At 39.5% G+C, this 12,256-nt stretch overlaps 1 protein-coding gene across 1 annotated transcript in view; it reads left to right on the top strand.

Annotated features, from left to right (window-relative positions):
• The first annotated feature begins 10,310 nt into the window (after positions 1-10,310).
• The window catches only part of LOC128610718 (carcinoembryonic antigen-related cell adhesion molecule 5-like), a 34,320-nt gene continuing 32,374 nt past the window's right edge, over positions 10,311-12,256 (top strand). Inside the window, exons 1-3 of the mRNA XM_053630135.1 lie at positions 10,311-10,410; positions 11,826-11,861; positions 12,003-12,251. Of these exons, the coding sequence (XP_053486110.1) occupies positions 10,311-10,410; positions 11,826-11,861; positions 12,003-12,251 (385 nt within the window). The remainder of the gene's footprint in view (positions 10,411-11,825; positions 11,862-12,002; positions 12,252-12,256) is intronic.

Genomic DNA, 12,256 nt, shown 5'->3' with positions numbered 1-12,256 from the left:
GCTGTGTTCATTGCAGTGAATTTTGTGGGTATGATTCTGATTAATGGGGTGCTTTTCCCTTTTTGTATAGCTAGTGCTGTTGTACTAGTCTGCCCTTCATACAGGAAGCCTCAGTCCTCCTATGATTATTGTTAACTTTCTTTTGTGTCTGTTTTATTTAACCAGTGCTTGATTGTGTTGGCTGCTCCTTTTTAAAATAATTCTTGGCCAGTCTTTTTAACTTTAAAATAAATTGTATTCTTGTATGGAAACCCTTGCCTGTTCTAAGTGGAACGTACTTGCGTGTCTTATTTGGGTTCTTTTCCCCCATTTTCTCGGGGTGGTGTAGTTGGTACAGAACGAACAAACGAGCCACATTGCTACAAGGAGATTAAAACACTACTTACCATTCTCTTCCTTGCTCATCACTGCTCTGTGTCTTCAAGCAAGTCAGTTGTCCGTTATCTGAATCATCTGAAATTGGAGTAGGGGTTGGAGGAGCTGACTCTTTTCTGTGCAAGGTCTTTTAATTTCTCACGTTGCAACAGCAGCTGTACTTTGGGATGCACTAGTGATCTGAAAACAACACATTTTAATGAACATTTCCCAAAAAAATATTTAAAAAGCAGGCAGGCAAACTATGATTCTTGAGTTGTTTCTTATTAAGAATATGACTGAGTGGACCTCAGCTGCAGTTCAGTCTCTCACCAGCAGAAGGAGCTTTTACATTGAATCACACTACAGACATCAACTTATATATTGTTATTGATATTTGTTTAAATCCAATCAGGTGTCCAGTCAAACATGCTAATGACTACACTGACTACAAATGGACATTCACAAAATAATTTTAGATGTCTAGCACAGAATATTGGAGTTGAAATAGCTAAAAGAGGCACACTGTGGCTTAGTGGTTAGCATGTTTGCCTCACAGGGTCAGGGGTTCGATTCCCACTGTGGCCCTGTGTAGAGTTTGCATATCCTCCCCGTGCTGCAGGGGTTTCCTCTGGGTACTCCGGTTTCCTCCCCCAGTCCAAAGACATGCATGGTAGGCTGAGTTGCGTGTGTGAGTGTGTGTGAGTGAAAGAGTGAGTGTGCCCTTAGATGGACTGGCACCATGTCCAGGGTGTGCCCTGCCTTGTGCCCCATGCTCCATGGGATAGGTTCCAGGTTCCCTGTGACCCTGAAAAGGATAAGCGGTATATCCTGGGATGGGTGGATAAACAAAAGAGCTCAAAGTACAGACTCAGCTTTAATTTGAGGTTATTAACATCCACATTGAATTAACTTCTATATGCAATCCCCCTAATTTTAAGTGGCCAAAAGTATTTGGACAAACTGTCATAAATTATCATACTTGGTTGCAAAACCTTTGCAGACTTGTCTATGACTGTCTGAAGTCTGGAAACCATAGGCATAACCAGATGCTGGGTTTCTTCCTTTATGATGCTCTACCAGATCTTAATTACAGCTGTCTTCACTTCCTGCTTATTCTAGTGGTGTTTTGCCTTCATGAACTGAAATGAATGCTAAATTAGTTTCAGGTTAGGTGACTTGCCCATTTTAGAATATTCCACTTGTTTGCCTTTTTAAAAAATTGGGTTGCTATGAGAACTATGCTTTAGGACATTGACCATCTGCAATGTGAAGCACCATACAATGAGTTTTGAGGCATCTGGTTGAATCTGAGCAGATAATTTAACCCTAAAAGACTTTAACATGCCTATACACAGACTTCATCCTGGTGCTTTTGTCAGCAGTCACATCAATAAATACAAGGGAAGCAGTTCCACTGGCAGCCATACACATCCACGCCATAAGATGTATGCTTCAGATCATGAGCAGTTCCTTTCCTTCTCCATGTTCTTCTCTTCCCAACATTCCCAAGTTGATCTTTGTCTCATCTCTCTATAAGCTGTTCCAGAAATGTGTGGGCATTTTAAAATGTTTTACCAAACTCTGATCTGATCTTCCTGCTTTTGAGGCTCTATGGTTTACATCCTGTGGTAAACCCCATATGTTCACCTTGCTAAAGTCCTGACTGTGACACAGATACTCTTACTTGCTGGACAGGGTTTTTCTTCACCAGAGAAAGAATTTTTCTGTCATCCACCACAGTTTTCTGTATATCTCTCTAATGGGTTTGTTTTGATTTTTCAGCCTAATGATGGCTCACCCCACTGGCAGTGACAGCCCTTTGGACTTCATATTAAGATTCCAAATGCACTTGTAATAAATTCTAGACCTCTTATCTGCTTATTTGTAAGTGAAATAATGAGGGATTACAGCTGGAGAATTGCAGAAGTTAGTTGCGTCTTGGGGTCAGAAAGTCTCCAAAACTACAATCCGAAGTCACCTACATCACCACAGGTTGTTTGGAAGGGTTTCAAGAAAAAAGCCTCTACTCTCATCAAAAAACAAACTCAAGCGTCTTCAGTTTTCCAGACATGACTGGAACTTCAAATGGGATCGGGTTCTATGGTCAGATGAAACCAAAATAGAGCTTTTTGGTAATAAACACCAGAGGTGGTTTTGGCACACACAGAGAGGTAGACTTATGGAAAAGTACCTCATGCCCACGGTTAAATATGGTGGTGGCTCTTTAATGTTTTGGGGCTGTTTTTCTGACAGAGAACCTGGACATTTAGTTAGGATACATGGCATCATGGACTCTATCAAATATCAAGAAATATTGAATGAAAACCTGACTGCCTCTGCCAGAAAGCTTCAAATGGGCTGTGTTTGGATCTTACAGCAAGACAATGATCCAAAACATACATTAAAAAATAAAAACCTGTGGGGTGAACTGAAGAGTAGAGTCCACCAGAGTTTGAAGGATCTGGTGTGATTTATAAGAGAAGACTCTTGTCTGTTATCTTGTCAAAGGAGGTAGCACAAAGTATCAACTTAAAGGGTGCCAATAATTGGTGCACACCTATATTTAATAAAGATATTTTTTTATAAACCTGTTTTGTCTGCAATTGTTTATCCATGATATACAGAGAATTTGTGATTTTTTTTTTTTTTAACAAAATATAAAGGTTTTTCACAGCCTTCTTTGCTCATATTTAGCAAGGGTGCCAATATTAGTGGAGGGCACTGTCTATCATGTTTTTACTTGCAGTACCCTGTAGAGCCAGTAGGTTCAAACAGCACAGCCCAGCTCCAGATGTGCAGACTCTAATCTATGAACGATAATGTTTTTGCAAATGGCAGCAGTGATACAGTTTAAGACTTCTTTCTTCATTATGTAGTCTTATCTGAAAACTGCACACAACTGCAAATTAGCTCACATCATTCATTTCAGATTTGATTTACATTTAAAAATTACCATTTATATCTAGCGATGAATGTTGTGATTAATTGACGTTACTACACAGAGTTTATTTGTTAGTCAGTAGATATGTGATTTTAAATGATTTTAATGATTACACATTTTAAATGATTTGCAGTTAAGACATGAAACATTATTGTGGTTTGGTTTCTGTTCTAGCTGAGCTGTGTGAGAGGTGAGGAAATGCTGTCATTTACATTCTCAGTAAAGCCAAAATTAAAACAGCCACACCTACATGTTCTCACTCTAGTTTCTGTGGTAAACACTAACAGCACTCAGTGAGCTCAAGGTCCTGGTTCACTATGGTCATTAAAAATCCCAGGACACTTCTTGTAAGGAGTAGGGGTGTAACCCTGGTGTCCTGGTGAAATTCCCTCATTGGCCCTTATCTATCATGGCCCCCTAATAATCTCCATCTCTGAATTGGCTACATCACTCTCCTCTCCTCTCCACCAATGGATGATGTGTAGTGGGTGTTCTGTCGCATCATACACACTGGTGGTGGTTGAGGAGACACACACACACACACACACACACACCCCCCCACACACACACACACGCACACACCGCCAGTTCAATATAAAGAGCTTTGAGTGCCTAGAAAAGTGCTATATTTACCTAATTATTAATAATAATAATATCATTTTTATTATATACAAATATAATGGATGAAAATACGTACAGATTTATTGGAAAAATCTAAGTCTTAGAATCCCTTTCACTGATCACATCTAGGTTGTACATTTAAGAACCCCATTTTGTGACTAGCAGAAGCCCTGCCTCCCAGCTTCATAGCAGGTTCTGACATCATGTACAGTGAACTTTTCTGATCTTTATGGAATGCATCAAACCCAAAACCTGAGGTAAATCTGACAGAATAGAAAAGTTTCTTGATTTAGGAAAGACCTCATTCTTTTAAAAGAGTTAGCTTGCTTATTCAATCAAACAAGATAGAGAGCTTTCCAGAAAGGTCCACTGGATGTCTTGTTGAGATCAATCATGAACCTGAGTGAAGAAGCAGAGGAACTGTACAAGTTCAGGAGTTGAATAAAGTTATGTTCTGCAAATTGTTGTTATAATTTCTGGGTTCACCTGAAAAGAGCACATCAACTTTGACCAGAACGGAAGACTTTCTCTCTTTCTCTCTGTGTGTAAGAACACAGGAAGTTTAGTGGCTTTAACACAGTCTACTGATCAGTCAGTCCTTCATCAGTGTGACAGGATGGAGCTCCGTCCACTCCGTGTGATGATCTGTGAGTAAATGTTTTCTTTGTGTCTTCATTAGAGTGAGTGGCGGCTTAAAACAATATGTTCAGATGAAGTCTAATGTCCTGTGTGATGAGGTTAATATGTGATTAGAACATTTTCGTAAGAGTCTCTGATATGATTGTTGGATCAGTGTACATCCATATCAGTTGTGTGAGTTAATTCATTTGAGTTGAGCCCATGTGAGAACTTTGTTATTTGGTTACTGAGGTTAAGGTAAGGGTTACATTTATAAATAGAATAGTATTAATTAGTTGCATTAATAATGATATCAGTGGGAGTGTACAGTACAGTCCCTTCTGAAACTATTGGAACGGCAAGGCCTATTCATTTGTTTCTGCTGTACACCAAAGACATTTGGGTTTGTGATCAAAAGATGGATATGAGACAAGAGTTTAGGATTTCAGCTTTTATTTCCTAGTATCTACCAATTGGGTGGTCTGAAAGAAATGTGCTATGTTCTATGTCGTTTAACACGTCTACATATAAATACCAGGAAACAGAAGCTGAAATTCTAACCTCTCTTCTCCTTTTCATCTTTTGATCTCAAACCCAAATGTCTTCAGTCTGCAGCAATAACAATAACTTGGCCTGCTGTTCCAATGGAGTCAGAGGGGACTAAATATTTTTTATTTTCAGCATAGTTTATATGGATTGCTGTTAATTGGGTGTGTCCTCACTGCAGCCTGTAGTGTAATGACATTAGATTAGATATACTATGTACTGGATGTTCTAACTTTAACACTAACCCTAACCATAGATGGATAACAGTGATGTACTGTGTCTGCCGTTGCGCATGCGTGTTACAACATGCAGTACCTAGTGGTTCTTATCCAATGCAATCTGATCTAATCAGACTGCAGTGACCTTTTGGTTCACTTTAGTGCATATGTGTGGAATCTAAAATCTACCATCTTCAGGATTTGTGTGTTATTTGGGGTTGTAGAGTGTCTGAGGTGACGTGGAGTTTTTTCTGAGCGTGAATCAGATTTTGGTTTGTGATATTTTCGTGGGCTTTTATCATGGATGAACATTTTCTGTTTCTTATAAGGTATGAAAGGAAGAGTACATGATCAGAGTGTTATGTTGTTACTTTTAAATAAATAAATAAAAGATAGTGCTGATAAGTTGTGCATGAGCGTGTGTGGTAAAAACTGCAGCTGCATCTGAAAAGGCATACTGTGACAGGTCTACTGCATTAGATTCAGTAGCCTATCTGCTGCATTAGATTCAGTAGCATCCCTGCTACATTAGATTCAGTACCTACTGCTGGGTCATTGATACAGTACAGTACTGATCAGTAGTAAGTGATAAGCATGAATACAAACGGGAAATACTACTTGGTGCCGATTCTGACAGCTCTTCCGCGCCTATCTTGTTGCATTATGGCAGAGGTTCTCAACCTTTTGTAACCAAAGGCCCCCCCCCAAGAATCCCATATCTTGTGGCACCCCCCCCCCCACTCACACACACACACACACACACACACACACACACACACACACACATATATATATATATATATAGAGAGAGAGAGAGAGAGAGAGAGAGAGAGAGAGAGAGAGAGAGAGAACTAGGCTGTAATAATGTGGACTATTTTACATGTAAAACATGTTGCATTCCATTCGTCTCGCATTCTAAAAACATTCACATTGGGAAGAAGGGCGTGTCTCGTTATCCATGACATTGTTAAATCTCCGGCTCTCAGCCCCTCACTGAACAGAGCAGACTCAGAGGGAGGTGTGAGTGAGGTGGGAAAGCAAGACCTCGCGCTTGCAGGACAGTACTGGCCACATTTGGAAAGTTGCTGAGGTTTGTCCAAAAAGTCGCTAAATTTATCACTAGGTGCTTTTTTTTTTTTTGCAAAAAGAAAGTTGCTAAAGGGGTCTGAAAAGTTGCTAAGTTGGCAACACTGGTCTGCAGTGACAGCTAGATAAAAGGCAGCTAAACTCCACCTCTCCCCAGAAAAGAGAAAATACAGAGGGAGAGAACACTGAGTTTTTCCATTTATGCACAATATATTTGAAAAGCAATAAAATACACAGAATACACAAATGATGCCCTGTCTGTGTTTTTTTTGTTTGTTTGTTTCTTGTTTTTTTTTTTTGTTTTTGTTTTTTTTTTTTGCACCTCCCTTCCGATCTCTTCCCACCTCCCCAGTGGGGCCCCTGGTTGAAAACCACTGCATTATGGGATAGCACAGTGTCCAGTGCTATTACTTTTGGCGTACTACCATAGGCTGAATATCCCTACTACCCTACTACACAGTAGGTGAAAAGCAGTACACCAGAGTAGCAGCATGTCAGAATTCTCAGTATTCATAAAACAGTAGGCGAGAAATACCCGGATGACCTTCTGATTCTGCAGTATGGATCCAGTGGACACTGTGGATACTGCACTATCCCATAATGTAACGGAACTGGCACGGAAGAGCTGTCTGCACCAACATGTCGGATGTAGTATGTCCAGGTTGTATTCATTCTACACACACATACTGATCAGTACACACTGTATCAACGAGCTGTAGGTACTGAATCTGATGCAGTACGTACTGTCATGGTGTGCGACAGGGCCATTTCTAGACATAGGTGAACCAGGCAGTCTTTAGGGCGACACCAGCTTGGAGGCACCGATGAGCGCCCCAACGCCCTCGCCACCACCCCACTGACCCACCCACAAGAAAGAATACCTGGCCTGGGCATTCGGGGCTATAGTCCCAAAGATTTTTTCTTTAGCCCCAAATAATTCAGTAGTGAATAATTCACCTAGTGAGCAGTTTGTCAACATGTAACTGAGCATCAGTAAAATACTGAAGTGTTGTAATTTTATCTTCAGTAAATGGAGGTGAGACCAATCAGAAAGGGTTTACAGGAAACTATGTGGAAATACTTGTGTCTTATTTGCTGACAGCTCTGAATTCTGCCCAAAGCCATCTCACACAGTCAGTGTGAGGGGAAAAATGGATATACACTGATTTTTATTCATTTTTAACCAGTAAAGTCGCTGAAACTGAAACACTAACATCCTCTGACGTGTAAATGTCTATATGAGTTCCAGTTTATGTGAACATGATATGAGCAGAACACAAGGACAGATAATGTACTCTGCATGGCTCTGTAGCAGCTAAACCCATACAATGATAGCTTAGTTAGCTTAGCTTGAAACCAAACTAGCCTAGTCTCCTGTTAGAGAGCCAAATGGTTTTATATTTTATGGTCTGGTAGTCCTGCAAACAATGATAACACCTGAGGCAAGTTTTATGATAAATCCAACTCTTTTATCTGTTCAAGTCAAACATTGACAGGTAAATTACCACAGCCTTCAATAAAAAATAGGCTACTAGCTGAGTTGAGAACGTTGAGCTGGAGAACTTTATCTCAAGTTTTACTACCTGTACCACTGAGTTGGGAATTGTGATTTATATCAAGTAGGTCCATCAGCAAGGTTTTTACAAACAGAAAGTTTAACACAAAGTTTACTCAAATTACTCAGTCACTTTGAGTAGTTTTCAATTCTCGTTCATGAAATTATGGGGACATCAAGAAAACATAGTGTTAGCATTGAGAGAACATTAGGGGAACGTTCTGCAAACCTATAAACATCTTTCTATTTCCATAAAGAAAACTTTAATGGCTAACAAAAAACAAACCTTAAAAATGTATGTTCTGGGAAGCAAAAATTGTTTACAGCTCATGGAAATCAAAAATCTCAAAATTAGAAAAATAATTTATAATGCAGAAATGTCGACCTGAGAATAGCTATAATCAGATAATTAACTCAAAACACCTGCAAAAGTTTCCTGAGCCTTTAATCTCTCAGTCTGGTTCAGTACACACATCCACAATCATGGGAAGATGACAGTAAATTGTATATTTCATTTGGAAATCAAGGTCCCAGAGTCTGGAGGAAGAGTGGAGAGGCCACTGTGTCCAGTGTAAAGTCCAGTGTGAAGTTTGCACAGTCAGTGATGATTTGGGGTGCCATGTCATCTGCTGGTGTTGGTCCACTGTGTTTTCTCAAGTCAAGAGTCAATACGATGCCTACCAGGAGATTTTAGAGCACTTCATGCTTCCATTTGCTGACAAGCTTTATGGAGATGCTGATTTCCTTTTCCAGCAGGACTTGGCACCTGCCCACAGTGCCAGAACTACTAGTAACTGGTTTACTGACCATGGTGTTACTGTGCTTGATTGGCCAGCCAACTCGCCTGACCTGAACCCCATAGAGAATCTATGAGAGACACCAGACCCAACAATACAGACGAGCTATCGGCCACTATCAAAGCAACCTGGGCTTCCAGAACACCTCAGCAGTGCCTCAGGCTGATTGCCTCCATGCCACGGCGCATTGATGCAGTAATTTGTGCAAAACGATTAAAGCCCTGACCGCGTATTGAGTGCATAAATTAACATACTTTTCAGACGGTCGAATTTCTGTATTATAAATTCTTTATTCTAATATTCTGAGATACTGGATTTTTGATTTCCATGAGCTGTAAGCCATAATCATTGAGATTAAAAGAAAAAGGCTTGAAATATTTCACTTTATGTGTAATGAATCTAGAAAATAAAGTATCATTTTCATATTTTCTAGATGAATTAAATTAATGAAAAAAAAAGAACTTTTCCATAATATTCAAATTTTTTAGATGCACCTGTATCTATAATGGCCCCTACACACCGACCCCATAATTGTTGGTGTGCAACTACAATCCATTAAATTACCAAAGGAGCCAGAATATGTAGGTGTGTATATCTACTTTAGAGATCAGTCCTCAGTGTCTTCTAAAAACAGGCAGATTTTAAACACAGGTCTGTCCAGTAATCTTGTTTTAGTTTTGAGTTGTGCAGCTCATACTAGTCCTCTTTTGTCAGGATATGTTTGAGTTATTTTGCCAAGTAGCCAAGAACCCCATGGAGCTGCTGGATCCATGATGATCACAATATCACCAACAGCGAAGCTTCTGTGTGGTTTTATCCACTTCTGATATTCCTGGAGCAGTGGAAGGAATTCTCTGATCCACCTTTTCCAAAAAAGATCAGACAAGTATTGGACTTGTCTCCATTTATGTCTGATGTACAGATCACTTTCTTTAAAAAGTCATGCTGGAAGAAGTGGTTTTGATCTCAGCTGTAAAATGTGATTGGGCATAAGAGCTTCTAAGGAAAATATATAGAAAATATATATAGAAAATATCTATGACGTGTAATCAATATGTATAACTCACTTCTGGATATGTTAATGAAGTGTATTCAATATGTAACCTACATTTAGAAGTACTACTTAAAGCATAATCGAATAATTAGTATGGGTTAAAAAGCATAATCTATATGTAATCAATAGTTAGAAGCATAATCTAAATCCATAGAACAATGTTTGATCCAGTTATATTCTAGAAGATTTCTGTGTCTTACTAAACAGCAGTAGCTTTCTGTGGCAAATCTAAAACTATAAAACACTTCCAAAAGGTGGTCTTCTAAGTGTGTAAAGTAAGAACCTGTGTTTGTCTAAACTCAGCTTCACTTCTAAGTGTGTAAATTAGGTGCTTTGGGTTTGTTTAAAGCAGATTCACTCTATGGTAGTAAATTAAGAACTTGTGTTTGTCTAAACGCAGCTTCACTTTGTGGCAGTAAATTAGACACATTCCAGAACTGGGTTCCTGAATTGGGCCCCCTGAGCTTGCAAATCAGTAACATAAGAAGAGAGAAGAGTTCAAGGGAAGGGTACCAAGATGAGGCTATGGGACGAATTACGTGACATGATGGAGAACCCAGGTCTGGTAAGACCTTTGAAGAACACACAACTGGCTGTGCATGCGCCACCAATGTGGGGTATCCTATGGATATGAATAATTAGTTAAGGCAATGGAGATTATTCTGTTATAAAAAGAAAAGTTGAATGCCACACCTAGGGATAATTTTACTGTTTTAGGGAGGTATATAAAGACATGTTTGTGTATGTACAATTTGGACTCTCTGCAGACAGTCACACATTGTTGGTTTTCAATAAAGTTTATTCACTTTTGACATCTACTAAACTCTCTGTCTCTGAAGTCAAAAACGACTTAGGCTAAAAAGGTTGATTTTATCCACAACACTTCCAAGTTGTTTAAATCATCAGAAAGCTTTGTGATGGGGAGGTCATTAAGAATAGCTTCAATTTCACAAAGGATGGTGTGAAAATTCTCATCATCCAACGATTGTTGTTGGAGAGTGGAGTACAGAACCTTCTTTACCAGATGAATGAGCCGCTCCCACACGCCACCGTGATGCGATGCAGCAGGGGGATTAAAGGTCCATTTGAGTCCCTCAGATAGAAACATGTACGCAGGATTTAGTCACGATCCAGTGTGTTCAAAGCTGTCTGGAGCTCTCTTTCTGCTCCAATGAAATTTGGTCCATTATCAAACTTTAATGCATGAGTCCTCGGCCATTGTTTGTTCTCCCATCTTGCCCTGTAGACGTTGACAGACAACGCATTCTGAAAATTTATTTCTACATGCAGAGTTTGCATTTATAACTCATTACCTTTTTTGAAGTGTTGACATGGTTTCGTCCAGCATGACCTAGTTTTTATGAACATGTGGCCAGATGAGTTTGGATCCATGGTGTTCCTTTAACAAGATAACAGGACGTTTCATCTCTTCTGGCATCGCTGCTCTACTAAGTCCTCCACCAACTTTGAGCACACCATCCATCAACACTGGATGAAGGTTATGAATATCACAGCTCCTCTTTACTCCAGATCTTCCATTTTGCAAGGCAGCAATCTCTTTTTTTTCCTCATAGGAAACGCAGCGCGCGTTAGAACATGTGAGCGCGCGTGGACGAGCAAGGTGCGCGAGCACCTGCTTTTCCTTTGGTGACGTTCGTATGACACATCATCATACGTTCGTATGACACATCATCCTGCAGGCTGTATGTATTACTCCATAGCATTAGGGCACAGGAGCGCCTTTCTCATGTGAGACACAGAGAAGGAAGTGTGTAATCCAGCTTCAGATTAGCAGATGTGGATCAGATTAAACAATGAGACAGTAATGAGCAGCATAGTGACCTGAGTGAAAATAGCTTTTTCTAAACTCCATTCATTATTGAAACAGGTCGATATATTGCATTTCTTATAGCTGAAGTGAAACTAAATATAGATTTTTTTTGCAGTATATGACATTGTTCTCATTTGTCTTCTTAAAGAAAAGAATCACGTCAGTGTTACATCATATTCTCTGTTCCTCTTCCCTTTTTAGTGCTTATTTCACTTATCCGAGTCGGACAAGCTCAAGGTGATTTATACATATTTTATTGCCTATGTTGTGTACATGTTGGATTTGTATTAAGGTAGAGAAGATTGTTTGTACATTGTCATGCAGAATTTAAGTTATTTACATTGACAGTGTGTGTTTGCTTTTTGACTTTTTCACCAGAGATTATACCAGTTCTGTCTGTGGAGCCGAATTTAACACAAATACTCAGAGGAGAGAAGGTTACACTCACATGTAGGATTTCAGGAGGAAATGGACCGTACTACTGGAACAAAGATGGTGGTTATAGTCACACATCTGCTGAAAATTACTACACTATAAATGTAGATCAGAGTCACAAATACAGATGTTACGGGTCTGTTGATGGACGGACAACAACATGGAGTAATGAAGTGACTCTCTCAGTGATAGGTACA

Source organism: Ictalurus furcatus, chromosome 7 (assembly GCF_023375685.1).
Source record: "Ictalurus furcatus strain D&B chromosome 7, Billie_1.0, whole genome shotgun sequence".
NCBI classification, from domain to species: domain Eukaryota; kingdom Metazoa; phylum Chordata; class Actinopteri; order Siluriformes; family Ictaluridae; genus Ictalurus; species Ictalurus furcatus.
The sequence above is the reverse complement of the archived record's forward strand: the minus strand, read 5'-3'. Positions and strand labels throughout refer to the sequence as shown.